Here is an 18,230-nt window from a genome sequence, read left to right as displayed (position 1 = left end):
TAACTTAAGTGGATAATATGGATCACTCAAACACTTGCAATAAATGATCTTGAGTGGTCTTACTCCAAACCAATATGTAAATTGTAGCAAGTAAATGATAAAAGATGGATAAAAATATAGTGTGAGTTTCAATCTTGAAATGCTGGAAGAACTCTTATGAATTTTGTCACTTAGAAGCAATTTAGAAAGAAGGTTCTTAAGAGAAAATAACTAAGATACAACGTATATCAGATCTAGAAGTATCCAACGTCTATTTTTCAATTTAGCCAAACTTGCTCAACCATGTTTCCAAATTTTGACGGAAAAAATAAGTAAAATCATAGACAAAAATTGAATTTAACAAAAGTAACAAAATGTGACAACATAAAAGTTTTACATCATTTTTTTTTTTTTTTGAATGACGAGTTATTTACCCAAACCTCCTTATTAAAAACATCTTGTTATATTAAAGTTTTTCATTTTTATAAAAGTACTCCATTCTATATTTTCATAGATATTCTAGAAAATAATAGCATTATACATTATCATTACATCCAAGACACTTGATCTCAAAAATTACTACAAACTAAAAAAAAAGATCATGTACACAGTACCAAATAAGGCTGCTGAAAAAATAAGAAGGAAAAAAAAACTATCCAGATTTCCCAATTGCTTCAAAGGGTTCATTCAATTATGTGCATTGTTTCCCCACAGGCCATCCCATGCAGCAACAGGTGCACCCTTTGGTGCGTCAATGTAATTTTGTGGCCCATGGGGTCCACTGGGTCCAGTGGGTTGGATCTTGTTAGGCTTTGTTTTAACACCCAATAGTCTAAACACAAATCTTGCCAACTCCCCATATAACAATCCTGATCTATCAAACAACTGCAAATACAAATAGACAAACATGTCAATTTTATTATAAGGTATTAAAAAAAAAATAATAAGTACCTGAAGAAGAGCCGACATGAACATGTGAAACGCCTGAGTGTTTTGGTCAATCAGCATTGCTATCCGGCCAAAAAAAGTAACAACTCCATGCATCTGTCAAATTGTAATCATGCACAAAACTATTACCACTTGTATAATAACATAAGGGTAAAATGGTCATTTTTGTCATATTCAAATTGACCAAGCTTGACTTACCACACGCATCAAAGAAATCCAAAATCCAGGAGGAGATGAAGGAGCACCAAATGGATTATTTGGATCCTGACCACCACCATACGGACCACCCATTCCCATACCATAACCGCCACCCACTGGACCTCCAAAACTAGTGTTGTACATTCCTCCACCACCATACATGCCGCCACCACCACCGTAAATACCACCATACCCTCCTCCATATAAACCAGTGTTATAGGATCCGATTCCACCATAAGAACCATAACTTCCTCCATATGCGTTGTTTCCATATAAACCATAACCCGCACCTTACATACAAAGTAAACAAACAAATATAAGAATATTCAATTCATCACAAGAACATGGTTGGGTTTCGAGTATATGGAATTAGAAACAGTGAAATACCTCCATACGTATTTTGATGCATCCATGGTCTTCCAAATGCATTTGGGTTAGTTGTGGACGCATCTTTTGTGGGGACAATTTCCCCTGGCTTTGCTGTTCCAGAAGCTTCGACTACATCGCTTGTGCTACCAGGATATGAGGGTTTAAAAGGAGCAGGTCCAGATGATGATCCGACTCCTTCCCATGGCTTTGGAGGTGGAATACTACCTGAATTACGACAAAGATCGAAACTCTAAAGTCTAGACATCTATTTGATTTACGTTGATAAGTTTATAATCGCGAGTCGCAACCAAGAATCAATCAGAAGATGTGAATTCTCTTATATCGCTTGAAAAAATCTCATACTATCACTCACAAAATGTTGAAAAGTAAAAACAACGCCAAATTGCCAAATTCTATTCTAAATGAACAATTAAAAGTTAAAACCCTGTGTGTTTCCTTAACGAATCGATTTAACAGCAATTAACAATCAAAATGATGTGAATTCTGTTAAAACTCTTAGGATCTCATAACATCAATGACAAAACGCTAAAAACAACTACGAATCGTCAAATTCCAATTCAGATAATCTGGAACGATTACATGCAAACCCTAAACAAATCATCAGTTGGACCTTTAATCGTTCAATCTTAAGCAATGATGATTAACTGCAAAAACAATTAGATCAAGAAGGATGTAGGCGAAACCTGAGTGTTGCAAATTGTTATTCGCCATTGGAAGGAGGGAGAAACGCCGTTAAACGAATCCGCCACCCCCAATTACAGAGAGAGAAGGGTCAATATAGCAATCAAATCGTCTTTCTCAGAACTTGTATATTGACGTGCCAATGTGCCATTTTGTTGGTACTTGTGAAAGCCTTTTCTAATTTTCAAATATTTTTTATATTTATCTTTGAAAAAACTGATTAATTATGATTTAAAAACGTTCAAAACATACAATTCAAATTTAATGTGTTCAAAAAATACCATCTAAACAAGGTTTTTTATTTAAAAAAAACACACACACCAACAAATTAAATGTTTTATTCAAATATAACCCAATGATAACCGACTCTAGTAGATTTATGATGTGAAGCTACCTAGAGTGCTACCAATATTTTGTTACATTATAAACAATAAACAAATGAAATATAAACTCCATTGTTTGCCATCAAACCAAGAACACCCACATCACACCATCTTCTTCACAACCAACACCTACCATCATACCATATTTTCCTTCCATAGCCACATTTCCTACAAGATTCAACCACCGGAGATAGTCAACCGTCATAATCATCACTATCTCCACCCCAAACTACACGGTAAAACCATCACATACCTCACACCACTGTAACCATTTTCCACCACCATCTACTAGCATTACATACCACAAAATCAGACTTACACCTCAAACACCGAACCTCAAAAACACCACAAACCACACCCACCACCATCTCTGAACACCAACCATTGTCATCTTCACACCTCATCATCATCTCAGCCGAACAACCCACACCACATAAATCACCATGAAACACTAACCATCAAAACATTATACCACATGATCCAGTTAAGAAATCCACCACCTGCCATCACCTGTTTCCGTCAAACTCACCACTAAAGCCACCCTTCAAACACCATGTATTACATCAAAACACCCACTATTGGTCACCACCTCCACAGAAAATTCGAACCATCCTTATTTAGCCACATGCTTCATTGAAAACACAACACAAACTTCACCTAAAACCACCACAGCCTCCACAAGAACAATCCAGTTGTTTCCTATCATATAGTCGAGAACCACCATAATAAGTCGTTTTCCCTTATTTTTTATATGACATTCATCAGGCCCTGACTGGCGTCATGTCCTGCCTGGTATACATACAAACACATACAATACATGCAAGATCGCACAGAAAACTAGCATCCTATAAATATTGTGAGAAGACTCATCTCAATCTGATGATAAATAACTCATACACTCGAGTTGTTGCTATAAAGGTTCCTCACACTGGACATAACCAAAACCAAGCCTAATTAATAATTAGGGTAATAACCCAAAATCAAAAGTCCATTTCATATTCTCTCTCACTAGGGTAAAAGTTCATCTTACCCTTTCCACGCTACACCCACCCAAATATGGCCCAAGACCCAAAAAAGTGGCCCAAAAACACTTTTAGGAGTACGCCATGCGTACTCCTTCCTTACGCACGACGTATTGGGCTTCAACAAAAAAGGGTTTAGGGCTAAACCCGTTATGCCATGCGTACCCAGAGGTTACGCCCTGCATAATCCTCTGTTGCCCAAAACCACCTTTTAAGCTCTTAACACCAAAAGACTAAACATCCAACTCATAGATCTTAATATTTGGAAGGTTTTAACTGATAAATTCAATAGATTTAAGCTTTCGCATGGCTTAATATAGCCCAAAACCAAGCCCTAAGTCAATAAACACTCTTTAATAACCTCAAGCTCTTGCATGAGTGAGAAATAACAATAAAGACTTCATTTTTATGACACAAGATCCCCAAAAACAACATAAAGTGACAAACTTGAGCTCTGGAGTAGCTTTTACTCACAAGAACCAAACAATGGGACCAAAGCATTCAAATCTCAAAGCTAGTATAGATCTTAAGCCATGAAACCATAAAGGTAAGAGCTTTATACCTTCAGAAGCTTGCAAAGGTGATGAAGACCCTAGATCTTTAAGCTCTAGCCACCACATAGCAACCTAACATATTACTATAACATAGCAACATCTTATAAATATATACCAATCTAACAGATCACTTTAACATAGCAACATCTTATACACAATGATACATAACACAATCTAGTGGGTCGCCACTGGTGCCTTCAACCCACGAGTATAGTGAAAAATTCACCTTATAGTCTAGAAGATAACAGTACTGATCATAGATCTGATAACCAGTTGTATTGATCACCTATACAACAAAAAAGGACCAATCCTATGTTGGATTAGGTGTCTAAGCCCATAACTATATTTGGTATGTACTTGATTCGATTTGTAGCATGGTCCTTTTGGGTTGCCTTCACTCATGAAACTTGATAGGATGACTAGTGGAGAGAGAGAGAGAGAGTAGGATTTATTATATGAATAATAAATTGGTACTCTAGATGATTTTATTAATATATTATTTGGAAATCATATTATTAATTAGTAATTATTCAGAAGTTAATTTGATATTAATTTTGGGATTAAAAGAACTGATTAATATTGGAGGGGCTATTTTGCAAATCATTGATAGTTGCAAAGTTAGGTTGATGGACTCCTATGGGAGGACTGGACGAAATCTATAGGAGAACCTATAGAATTCGTCCAAGGCTTCTATTGTGGAGGTCCATGGACTGCTTAAGGCATAAGCAAGGAAATCAGGGTTTCCACCTGAAAACCCTAGCAGCCCACAACTATATAAACTCCCCAATACATGAGAAAATCAGTTGATGCATTATGGATTGAAACGCTTGCCGATTTCTTATCTCTCATTCTCATCCTTGTTGTGTTGAGTGTTTGTGACTCCATTAGAGGTGCAACACTTGGGGCACCAAGATCTCAAGAGTCAAGGTGGTTCTTGTTATTACTCCATAACAAGTGAGGTAATCTTCTAACTCTAGTTTTTTACATGATTTCGAAATTGTATGCTAGTCTATAGGGTTATTGCTTTGGTATTCATATTTGTATGTTCATAAAGAAAAACTTAGATCCAAAGCAATTAGGGTTGCATGATCACATAAGAATGTAGATATGCTCAGAACCCATCAGTGGTATCAGAGCCTAGGATGTTTTTCAATTGAATTGATGCAAGAGTGAATTGTCCAAAGTGATTGAAAATCGTTTTTAGCCGTCTGACATAAGAACTCGACGATTCCATGATGAACTCAACGAGCTGGGTGAACTCGACGAGTTTAGTGCCCAACTCGATGAGTTGACTCGTCTGTCCCCTAAAATTTCAATTTTTAGATTCAGATTTGAATAGGATACCATAACTCGTTTTTATTGCCTAAAATCGATTTTCTGATTGGTAACATGATATCCTTATCAAAATTAAAGGATTTGGTTAAATTTGGATAATATAAAATTATTTTGATTCAAAGATTTAACCTAGTAATTTTGAAAAGTTTTAAAATACACCCTTTGGTTTTATAGTTTGAATTTGAAATTAAAAGTTTTAATTTTTGGAAATTTAAATGGTTAAACCCTAGTATTTTAAATAGTTTGAAATTACACCCTCATGGATTTTATTAAAATTAATTAAGTGTTTAATTAAAAGAGAAAAATTAATAAATCCATAATAATATAGTTTAAATTTAATTAAATTAAAAGACTAATTTATTAAAGGATTAAACCACTTAGTATTTTAAAAAGGTTTAAAATATATCCTTATACTATATAAGATTAAAAAGGTCGGTCTTACCATTAGTAAGTCTCAATCATGAAGTTGGTCTATAAGGGGTGTTTAAGGAAGAGGCCTATAAAATGACCGTCATTGGGTATCTACTCTTACCCACCGCACTCTTGACTAGTGGAGGGTCGTTAGTCGAACGAGTTTGATAGGACATTAAATCTCATTAAAAGTATAATGAAAATACAAAGTAACTATGTATTTTATAAATTCCCAAATCTTAGTTACTTTCGAAAAAATGTGAATTTGATGTTAACCCAAGAAATTGCACATTGCACCTTATTGGTCGTTAGTAGAGCGTGTGTAGTTAACCGGCACACTAATATGGGACTAATGAAGGATGGCAATGGGGAGCTCATAAATTATCGTTGATCAATGGAGCGTGTATGGTTAACCGACACATTGATTAGATGATAAATGACATCGAGAGTACCAAGCTAATTTGCATGGTTATTCACACCTTGTTTGTGCTCCTCGGTATCCCAGTCACAAACTTGAAGGGCATAATCGAGATTAAACATGTCATTGAAAAGTTCAAGGAATCTCAAAAGATCTAGGAATTTCATTTAAAACCTAATTCATTTAAAATTTCGTTTTCATGGTGGAATTGGTAAATCGACATTTACCTACCTTCAAATAATTTACAATTGGATTACAACATCCCTCTTCCGAATTGTGAATTATTCTGTTGGGTCCTAGCCTTAATATTTCATTTGGGTGTTATATTAAGGATTAATCAACTAACTTGAATTTCTCCCTTTTGTAGATGTCTAGTTTTGACAATTATGGTCTTCCTAATCCTTTTGAAAAAGGCTTTCCATCTGAAGATGATCTTCCACGTGTCAATCAAGGTGAAAGGTCATTCCCTACTTCATGCATTGGTGGAACTAGAAATCATACTTCTTTTCCTCCACCTCCTCCCGTTATTCTCCCTGGCCGACGTTTTCGTCGACTTGAAAAGTTCAAGGTCACTCAAGCCCTATTCGCATGCAAATACCGAGATGGAAAGTCTGTGTGTGCACATGTCCCGAAGATGAATTCGCACATTGACAGACTAGGAATGTTGGGTGTCGTTTTCCCAAAGGAGCTAGCTTGTTGACTTGGTTCTTCACTCGCTTCCTAGGTCGTATAGTCAATTTTTTAAGGACTACTATATGACTGAAAATGACGTGACCTTAATTGATATGACATGTTTGCTAATTGCAGCTGAAGCAGCAATACTTTGGCACACTGGTCAAGAAAATCTATTTGAAAGATCTACCTCCCAAATTTCCATGGACATAGGCGATGACAACGGTGATAGTCCGGAAATGATTTCTTCTCCTAATGGAGAGAAATTAACCAATTCAAAAAGTTTGAGCATAAGAGAAAGGCCGGATCTGAGATAGTTCCACGTATCACTCCTAAAGAGTCCATTTGTTTCTATTGCCAATTAAAGGGGCATTGGAAGTGAAGCTGCCCAGACTACCTAAGAGATCTAAGAGACGGTAAAGTCAAATTGTTTGACTCTACTTCAGGTACATCCACTAACTCTGTTAAGTTCCTATTTATAGATTCTTATTACATGATGTAAAGTTACATTTTGATGTTTTGCAGAATCTAAGAGAAAGAAGGAAGCTTAAAAGAAAAGTAAGTTGAGTCTGATCACGAAGAAGTGGATTTCGATCGCATGGTTTGATGATCATATTTTTGAGCTACTGCTTAGGAGTTATGATAGATTGCTTAGGAATATCTAGAAACATAGTTTTCATATGTATTTGCGTTGTAAGGACAAGTTTTCCGCACGTTATTAATAAAATTGTTTTATTTACTTTATGTTTCCTTACAATGGCATTTATGGAAAATTGATGTTTATATATTTCTATTATTAGTAATGTTGAGAATGGATTTGATTCTTGTTTATATTGTTTATGGTAGTGTTGTAATTGCCAAGTGAGGAAGGATTCTCATCACCCAAGTTTCAATTGGAAAGAAACTTGGAATCGTATGATTTGAATTGTATGATGTATGAGAATCTTGATCCTTGGGAAATTAGGATTGATTCCTTGAATGTGAGTCAAGTGAAGGGTTAAAGGATCTAGTACACATTGATGTGCACTAGTTAGATCCACCATAAAGGACGATAAGTCTATTCATCATGATTTACTGATGGTTCAGTAAATATGGTTATGCTTACAAGTTTAAGTGTAATTCTGATACATTGATAAGTTTGAATATATAGTAGAACGAATAAGAAGAATCAAATTGGGCAGAAAGATAAAAGTTTCTCCAATCTGAAAGGAAAGGAGAGTACTTTAGTATTATGTTTTATGATCATCTTAATGATTATGGAACCATGTCACAATTGATCCTCTAAAAACGTCTTAGTGCATTTACATGACTGAGAAGAGGAATCATGAATTGTTGAAATGATTAAATCATGGAAAATGAGTCATACTTTGCTCCAAAATCAAGTTTTACAGTCATACTCTAGCTACTCTAGGTTGTAGCTTGAGTAACATGTTCTAAGTAGGTTTATAACACCTCATTAAATATGGAGTATAAATGTTACTTACTCTTGCACATTTGAAATTGGTAGTTGTGATGTTTTGTTTAAAACAAAGACCAACTAAGACCAATTATATGAATGTTTCTTGATAAGAACTTACACTAACTCTTGAATATTTATCTGTCAAGGAATGTTCCTTAATAGAGAATCTTATATGTCAAGAAAACAGTAGGAGTCTTGTTGATCTTGAAAATTTTCAAGAATAAACCTTTTAGTAATCACTAGCACATGACTTGAGGTTGATATCCTATCATGTTAACATGATCTTGTTTCTGTACCCATTCCAGTTAGGTTAACTATGCATGTGAGTTCTATGAGTTCTCATTTGATTGCATAAACCAAAGCACCTTGATCAGTGAAAGTACATTGATTTGTATGGGTGAGCTGCTCAATAACTTGGAAGCACTGGTAGGCCATTGTACTACCGGATGGCAAGAAATTAAGAATAAGCAGGTTTAGTCCATATGAGTTTGAATTTGTCATAAACCTTGTCTTATGATAATGGTTCGAAATGACAAGTTCACGTGGACAGGAACACAAACACCATAAAATCTAAGTGGCAATAGGTTTCTCTCTACTTCATGAAAATGATTGTGAGGAAACGCTTTCACTAGTAGATTTTAAAGGATTAAAGTAAGCAGTTGTCATAATTGCGTTCTCAAATTCGAATATAATTAAGCCATCTTTTTTCATGGTTCGAATTGTGAAGAATGGCAATTAGTTTGAACATTCGGGACTTATTTCTATAAGTTCTGAAAAAGGTTTAAACACACGCATAAGTTGTCTAAAGAGAGGTGTATGAGCTTAAGAAGTCTCGATAGAGACTTATCACTACGTATTAGAAATCTGAACTTTGGTAAGAAAGTCAATAAGTATTGATTTCTAGAAGTCTAGCTGATTTTTGAGTACATGTCAAAGCTAGTAGGAGCATAATTGTTATGCTGGTAAGAACATAATTGTTATGCTAGTGGGAACATGATTATTATGTAAAGTGTTGCAAGTTAGCAATGCTATTTTATAGGAAACAAAGTTCTAAATTTGCAAAGTTGCATAATTTGGAAATTGTTTCGCTATAGTAAGGTTTAAGGGAGAAGGCATTTATACTTCATTTCAAATCTAAAAGCTTAGATTGAAAATTTTAATCAAACTTAGTCATGGTCATATATGAATATCACGTTGAAATGTTTCAACATAGGAAATTCTATATACGGGAATATTTTAGCAAGAGACTAGTCAAGTATCATGTCTTTATGTAAGACATTGTGAATCATATCTCATATGCTTCGTGTATAGGATTGATTGCATATGCTATAATATTCGCATGTTCTGATTTTTCCAAATGCCTAGCGCATTAAGAGGGAAAAAGGACTAGAACTAGATATGACTAAAGTTGTTAAACAACTGTCAAGGACAATCTAAGGTTTACCGAAGACTGGTTTCTTGTGGACAGTTGGAAGTATAGTAATGGCTGGACCATATTGATATAATTCCGAATAGATAGGATTCTATTAAAAATGTATTGTCATATGGAAATTATGGAAATGTTTCCATAATGGGAGTTGGATATTAAGAATCTATGTGTAAGTTAGAAACTTTTATGCAAGAAGGATGTTCAAGGAATGTACCTTGAATGTGAGACTTCATTTCCGGGGAAATGTCTTGTAACAAGCTCAAATGGAATGCTTTGTAATATCATTGGCCAAGTCTCTGTGACTTTGGAGCCTCGACATTACAAAAGGATCGTTGCATGAAAGATTAGACTCTAACACATTCTATTAGTGGCAAGAATTTTGTATACTTACACTTATAAGGATTAGGAAATTGTGAAATGAGCATCATTGGAAATGTGTTCAATTGATTTATTTCACAAAAGAAGGACCATAAATAAACATAGTGTGCATGCTTGGAGAATGGGATGAGTATTGTTTGTAATTCATGTATTGAGTTGATTAGTCGAAACAGTAAACAATGAATAAGGTCTAATTAATATGGTGATTAAATAATAAGTGTTTTATTTATATTCAAAAGTTTTGAGACCATATTGGATTAGGTTATTCTTGTGTTTCACTTAGCATGTTTTACTTTCCGAATAATAAGATTATTCAAGCATCCACGGTCGATCATAAGTAGTAAGGTAAGACTATCATGAATCCGACTGTAGATTGTCTAAGTGCTTAGCCATAGCAAATGTTTGATGCAGTGTTCATGAGTACTCCTAAAATAAGAATTTGAGTATTGGATTAAACTCACGCTCATTTGAATCACTTCATGGATTTTATCACGAGTGATTGTGAGACAATAATATCTTATATTCTTGAAACGGAGACATATAGTTGTTATCTACAAGTCAGTTGTGCATTGATAATACGTAAATGCATCAGTAACTTGATGTTATAAAACGTATTGTTATGTATGATTTGATGAGTGAATAGTACAAGCATATGAGTCGAAGTTTATTCGTCCCTTTTACCGTAAATAGGATAAAAGCGATATCAGTGGGCCCCTCGATGATTCAGTGATGACACCCTAAGCACTTGGCTAAGCCTGTACTAAGTTGATGTGTTCAATTGTAGTCTGAGTCAGTCGTCGTAAATCGGAAGTCGGGAAACAAACCTTGGACAAAGAGAATGATTATAATCCATGTCTCGTGTCCATACGATATCTTGTAGAGTGGAGGAATATTTGATCACTTATGTAAAGGACACATTACTGATAAGATCAGAGTTCGACAACAACTTTTGAAAGCTACGATTGCCAGTCATATTCTGAAGTAATACTTGCAATAATAGTTATTAGACTTATCCAAGTGGGAGACTGTTGGATTAGGTAACTATATTTGGTATGTACTTGATTTGATTGATAGCATGATCCTTTTGGGTTGCCTTCACTCAAGATGACTAGTGGAGAGAGAGAGAGAGAGATAGAGAGAGAAAGAGTAGGATTTATTGTATGAATAATAAATTGGTACTCAAAATGATTTTATTAATGTATTATAAGATTAATATATTATTTGGAAATCATATTATTAATTAGTAATTAATCAAAAATTAATTTGGTATTAATTTTGGGATTAAAGGAACTGATTAATATTAGAGGGGTTGTTTTGCAAATCATTGATAGTTGCAAAGTTAGGCTGATAGTCTCCTATGGGAGGACTGGACGAAATCTATAGGAGAACCTATAAAATTCGTCCAAGGCTTCTATTGTGGAGGTCCATGGACTGCTTAAGGCATAAGCAAGGAAATCAGGGTTTCCACTTGAAAACCCTAGCAGCACACAACTATATAAACTCCCTAATACATGAGAAAATCGGTTGATGCATTCTGGATTGAAACCCTAGCCGATTTCTTATCTCTCATTCTCATCCTTGTTGTGTTGAGTGTTTGTGACTCCGTTAGAGGTGCAACACTTGGGGCACTAAGATTTAATGAGTCAAGGTGGTTCTTGTTATTACTACATAACAAGTTAGGTAATCTTCTAACCCTAGTTTTATACATGATTTTCGAAATTGTATGCTAGTTTATAGGGTTATTGCTTTGGTATTCATATTTGTATGTTCAATAGAGAAAAAATTAGATCCAAAGCAATTAGGGTTGTATGATCACATAGGAATGTAGATATGCTCAAAACCCATCATCTTCAAACTACAACATAAAACCCTAAGTTTGACCTAAAGTCAAACTTTTTAAAAAAGTCAACGATCCGGTCAAAGTCAACACTCAAAAAGTCATTCAGTCGGTCGCCATGGCATGACCACCCTTTGATCACGTCATGACATAATAGAGACAAAATAGTCATGGTTCAGCCTTCGTCACGATGTGACGACCAAAGTGTCACGTCGTGAGAAACACTCCGGGCAGCTTAATGCATTAAGCTCTTAATCTTTTTTCTCACTCATCCATACTTTCCAGAAGGCTTTCATACTCCTAAAAGGTCATAAAAATTGGTGCTTTATAGACATGCATGTCCAATGCATGTATTGGACTTAAGCTAGGTCAAAAATGGTGTCAAGATCTCATGCAAGAGTTCAAAACTTTATCAAACTTCCGATCCATCACTTCTAACTACAAAGGGGCTCTGAAAACTCACACATGAACAAATTTCAAAAGCTTGGACCTCCGATTTTTGGATTTGCGTTTTTTACGTTTTTTTGAAACTCACTTTTTAGGACCTCTATTCTTGGATATTAGTGTTCATTTTTTCTTGACCAATGTTGGATTTGATTGCATCTACTTCATGGAAGAATTTAGAAAGGTCTACTTTATCGAATGGAGTGATGTTGGGTTCTTGTGCACCTTTTTTGCGATTCGTTTGTTTTAAATTGATGTCGATTTTGGCTTGTTTCTTCAGATCTACAAAACATAGAAACGATTTCGTCATCAAATCATTCATCTTCTTCAACGATTTGAGAAACCCATCTGTGAAACCCTCGTTTTTCATCATTTAACCCGACAAAATAAAAAAACACACAAAACAATTTAAATGGAATCACTATAAACATACCTTGTTCGAGTATTAACATAAATCAAGATTGATTTTGGGGAATTGTTGAATGTGTGTTCATGAAACGACTCAACAAAGACACTGTAAGTGGCGATGGAGGAGAGAAATGACGAAATTGCCCTCATATGCAAGGCACATGGGGCATGTTAACAGTGCACTCAAACGAACATCCACAATAAGGACCATTTGTGAGCAATGTTTGTTGCATACGGAGCATTCAAGGGAAAACATTTCATAGAAAATATTAGGACAAAATGAAAACAAGAAGGACCATTTATGAAATTTTGTCTTTAAATTATCGGTCAATATTATATAAAGAAAATGAAAACAATAAATTCCCCCGCCACCGTCCGCAAGCTTTTGCTCTGTATGCATAAATTTCAGCAAATTTCTTTCCCAGTATCATTTCCTAATTTCATCTCAAGGTTTTTATTTTGGTCGTCCCCATTTCGCCTCTTTGATTCTGCATCCCAATAAACAAATCGATCCCAGATTTCTTTCCATTCTAGTTATCTACTTTTTCTCAACTGCGAATTGTTTAAGCTCCCAAGAAAACAAACCAACAATCTTCTGATCGTTTGATAGCAATTAAAAAAGATTGCGTTTCTTGATTGATGGCGGCGACTGCAAACCCTGCTGTAAGTAAGAACGGTTCAACAAGAAACGCAAATGGCGTTGCCACCACCAACGGTGGCCGTGCAGCCGTGCGGGAGAATTCCGCGGTGTTTTCTTCTGAGCGTGGGTTGCTGCACAACGTTGTAATCTCAACGGACTGGACTCGTAAGGAACAGTCCTTGTTGGAAGAACTGCTCGTCAAGTAAGTTAATCTTTTAATATTTGTTGTGAAATCTTGGAAATATGTGCAATAATAATATACAAACGAACATGAACAAACATTGTTGTTTGTCTGCTTCATTTACAACCCTAAATTGATAATTGTATACAGTTCGTTCTTGTTTTTCTTGTTGCAGTGTCTGACATGATTATTAATTAGGGTTTTAGTCGGGTATTGATGGTTTTTTCCTTATAATCTGTGAGCATGATGTTTTATTTGTAATCGGAATCAAATAATCAGTATAATTTTACATTTATCTTATTATTGGTTTGATTTTCCAATCTTAATATTTTTTTTTAATCATAAACAATCATTAAATCACAATGTTTTTAAACCGCAACAGTTTGTTCAATACATCTAAACACCCCTAAATTAATTATCGCAATAGTCAGTTTAGAGTCTTTTGTGTTGTTGATTATAAACTTTGAAGTTTGATTATCTTTATGACGTAAAGAATCATATATAAGGATTATTGTGATTTTCAGTCAATTGTGTTTGCAAGAATAATAGGCAGATATGCAATAATTAATATGATCTTTTATGCAGATATGCATCAGATCGTAGAGAATTGCGTTATGGAAAAATTTCAAAGGAATTGCACGACAAAACATTCCGGGATGTGGCCTATCGTTGTCAATGGATGACTGTATGATCTCTACCTTTTTTTTAAATACGCATTTATCATTTTGTATATGATTTATGTTGTGTATATTAATTTTTAATTGATATATAATTCTCTATTGGTATTACAAGTTGTTTATATTAAAATAACAATAAACCAATGGGTAGTAGTACTATATCTAATTATATAGGCTCTGATTTTTGTATCTTTCCAGAAAAAGGAAATTGGCAAGAGAAGGAAAGCTGAGAGTTTATCAAGGAAGCGGAATACTAAAAGGGTATATGCTTTTATTTGTCTATGCCAAATGCAAAAATTCTACTTCGTTTTTGGTGTGTGAAAACATTAAAGTAAAGATGCAAGAAATTTTGTTTGAGCCTTAGAAAAAATGGTTTTTTATATAAATAAATTCTTAGACATAATTGCTCATGTTCTTTTTGTTTTTTCATGTCCAGGAAAAATTTACAGAACAACAAGTGAAGCCATCTTCTCATGCTGCAAACCATGCCAATGGTCTTCCATCATCATCATCCTCCATAAACAATGATGATGGCATCAATTACAATGGTTATTTGTTGTCTTTATCGTGTTCATAATTATATAAACATGATTTAATTTTCTGCTTCTTGGTGGATTTTATCTGTAAAAAAAGAGTAAAATGTTAGGACAGACAATTTATCAATGAAGAATCTTAACAATTATGTCTTTGATGCTACTTTTGGATTTTGGATTTTCACTCTTAACAAGTTTAACTGTTGCTTGCAGTTATTGGTGGTGAGATAGGGAGGCTTCTTGAACAAAATGACAAGGCTTTGGATCAAATTTCTGCAAATTTATCTGCTTTGAAGGTAAATTTGTAATTTTTTTTAACTTAGAACCAAAATCATGACAAAGTTTAAGGCCTTATCATAAGGTTAAAGCTTTTGCTTTTAAAATGTAAAAAGGTTCATACACATATGTTGGATTGGAATACGAGTCAACACAAAAGTCAAACTTGGACTCCTTAAAACTTTTAAGGGCATATATGTCTATAATTAATATGGTTGAGTTTCTTTTATGTGGCAGTTACATGAGAACATCAATCTTCTTTGCCAAACAAGAAACAACCTCGACAAACTGTTGACTGAGTAAGTCATAAGCTCTCTATACCGTATATGCACTGTTACTTTTTCCACTATTAAAAAAGTATAGACTAAATTACATTTTTGGTACCCGAGTATAATCATTTTTTGCAATTTTGGCCCTAAAAAGGTTTCTCTTGTAATTTTGGTTTTTATTTAAGGTTTCTGTAACATTTTTGGTCTCTGTTCCGAGTAATATGACTATTTTTGGACCGAAATTGCAAAAATCAACTTTACTTAATTAGAGACCAAAATTAGTCATGTTACTTGGAACTTGGACCAAAAATGTCACAAAAACCTCGAATAAGGACCAAACTTGCAAATAGAAATCATATTGGGACCAAAAAAAATCAGCTGTACTTATCGACCAAAAATGTAAATTACTCGAATATATTTGAAAAAATGATGAACACTTGGGGAAATGGAAGACAAAAGTAAAAGGGGCAAATTTGTAAATAGTTAGGACTTAACAAAGAAACATCCATATAACAGCTGTCATGTTTCGTTTTTTTTTTCTTCCTATTAAGTGTTGTATGCAGATATGAGATATCGTTGTTGTTAAATATCGTTTGTTCCTTTTTTTTTGTTTTTTTTTTAAAATTAAAAAATCAAAAAATTTGTATATAATGGCAGGTTAAAGTACATGCCAGAGGTAATGAATCAGATGCCACCACTAAATGTGAAGCTTAACGAGGAACTTGCCAACTCTATACTTTGCGGATGCAATCATGAATTTTTTGGTAGAAAAAATTAAAATTTTTTTTTTTTTTTTTTACTTCAAATTAGTACATTGATCTTTCTTTCTTTCTCTTCAGACCCGCGTAGGTTCTTGTGATTATGATCTGGAAGCAGCAGATAGCAAGGATGAGTTCTTTTTGTGGTTTTTGGTTATCTGGATTCTTGTTGGTTTGTTTTTGGGTTAGATTAATCGTTAATGCTTGTTAATGTGGAGAGAGTTATATAATATTGGAAGGATTTTTAGTCTGTGTAAATATGATAGGGGTGAGTTCATTCAATACGTGGGTACAAAACTACAAATACAATAAGTGAAATTCTTCAACTTACTGCTTGTTTGGTTGCTTGATGAGTCGAAACGTTATTTATTTTTATAAACGGGTTAATGGAGATTGGAGGATGCTTTTCACAAAAATAATATGCAAAAAAGGTACCAAAAGGGGATGTTTCAGCAATAGAGGGATTTTTAGGGGTTATTTTAATAAAATTTGGAATGAGACCCACTATCAAGCGGTGTCCATGCACCACCTTGGTAATTGTGATACACGACCTCCCTTGTTTATTATCAATCACAAAAATGACTACTAATTTCAAAACCGTCACTACTTTTTAGAACGTAAGAAGTTATCGTTAAGGAAAAAAACTATAAAGAAGCAAAGACAATCGGGTACAAGAACAACAAAAAAAAAAAAAAAAAAAAAACGTTACAAAATATCCATAAAAACGTTACAAATATCCATCAGAGAATTCTAAACCTAACCAACCCAATTAATCATTTTAGACCAATTAACACACCAAGGGTAATGTTTCTAGATATTATTAAAAAATAATCTTTAATTCACTAATAAAACAATCATGACTTTTGATTGTATTTTAATCCTATATTTTTCAGTTTACACCCTTAAATCAATTGTTGCATTATTTTCTCCAAATAGAATTCAAACACAATTATATATAATTATAACATTTTAAAATTCAACAATTAATTTATCAATTGAAACATATTATTCTATTTATCTACAAGTTATCAGTTTCTCTATAAATCTGGCCAAAAATATTAATAGCTGCCCCATCTTTTGATGATCTATGTCATCATTAACCCTAATTAATATTCTTCCTAATTTAACTATTTTATTTATAGCTTTTGGCTTTAAAATCCAACCTTTTTTTTTGAAAAAATTCATTAAATAAGCATATCAATAATTTGGTCATTAACCTATAAAATGTAATTTAATCCCACTAAATCAGCAAAATATTTTAGAGTTAAAATTAAAGTCAATATTATTTATAATTTATCTCCGAGTATGTCTTACGTAAAATATATCAATTTGAGATAATTGTTTGAATTTTAAAACTCATTAAATAAGCAAGTCAATTAATTTGAAATTTTGAGTCGATATAACTAATATCTTTTTTTTTTTCCAGATGATTAACCGAAAATCTACAAGATGATATCTTAGGATCCCAATTTTTTTGGAAGATATCGATTTCTTTATTCAAAAACACCATATATATATATATATATATATATATATATATATATATATATATATATATATATATATATATATATATATATATATATATATATATATATTTTGAAGTTGTTATTCTTATGATTTTGGATTAAGTCCTACAATTTACAGTGTTCTTTTTCAGCGGTCTTCTTCTCTAATTCTTTTTTCAAGTTCTTTCTTTTCTCCTTCCTCTTCTACAATTTCTTGCATTTACTTTGTTCTTATTACTTATTATTATTGTATTCTTGTTGAGAGGTCATGAAAAAAATTAATCAATCTATTTAATCATATTAGTTTCATTCATTTAGTTACAGAAACAAAATTATATCTTTTATATCAATTTTTTAATCTGTTGATCTATTTTTGTTTGTGAGTCTGTGTATAATCAATGTTATATCCTATGTTTGTAACGTTCTTGAAACTTGTGTAATC

The 18,230-nt window shown here is 33.5% G+C and overlaps 2 protein-coding genes across 2 annotated transcripts; one reads left to right on the top strand and one right to left on the bottom strand.

Annotated features, from left to right (window-relative positions):
• Window positions 1-527: 527 nt before the first annotated feature.
• Window positions 528-2,345, bottom strand: LOC145052054 (peroxisomal membrane protein 13-like). Its single transcript, XM_078999867.1, has 5 exons — window positions 2,199-2,345; window positions 1,513-1,719; window positions 1,126-1,415; window positions 931-1,023; window positions 528-864 (listed from the first exon to the last, which is right to left on the bottom strand). The coding sequence occupies exons 1-5, from the start codon at window positions 2,224-2,226 to the stop codon at window positions 667-669; spliced, it is 816 nt and encodes a 271-aa protein (XP_078855993.1). The 5' UTR covers window positions 2,227-2,345; the 3' UTR covers window positions 528-666.
• Window positions 2,346-13,333: 10,988 nt separating this feature from the next.
• Window positions 13,334-16,610, top strand: LOC145052053 (uncharacterized). Its single transcript, XM_078999866.1, has 8 exons — window positions 13,334-13,788; window positions 14,353-14,452; window positions 14,643-14,705; window positions 14,881-14,992; window positions 15,191-15,273; window positions 15,491-15,552; window positions 16,180-16,286; window positions 16,362-16,610. Exons 1-8 carry the CDS (start codon window positions 13,586-13,588, stop codon window positions 16,379-16,381), a joined length of 750 nt encoding a protein of 249 aa, XP_078855992.1. The 5' UTR covers window positions 13,334-13,585; the 3' UTR covers window positions 16,382-16,610.
• The last annotated feature ends 1,620 nt before the right edge of the window (window positions 16,611-18,230 follow it).

The sequence above is a fragment of the Lactuca serriola genome, chromosome 5, assembly GCF_051521515.1.
Source record: "Lactuca serriola cultivar US96UC23 chromosome 5, Lser_US96UC23_V15, whole genome shotgun sequence".
In the NCBI taxonomy this organism is placed as follows: domain Eukaryota; kingdom Viridiplantae; phylum Streptophyta; class Magnoliopsida; order Asterales; family Asteraceae; genus Lactuca; species Lactuca serriola.
The sequence above is the reverse complement of the archived record's forward strand: the minus strand, read 5'-3'. Positions and strand labels throughout refer to the sequence as shown.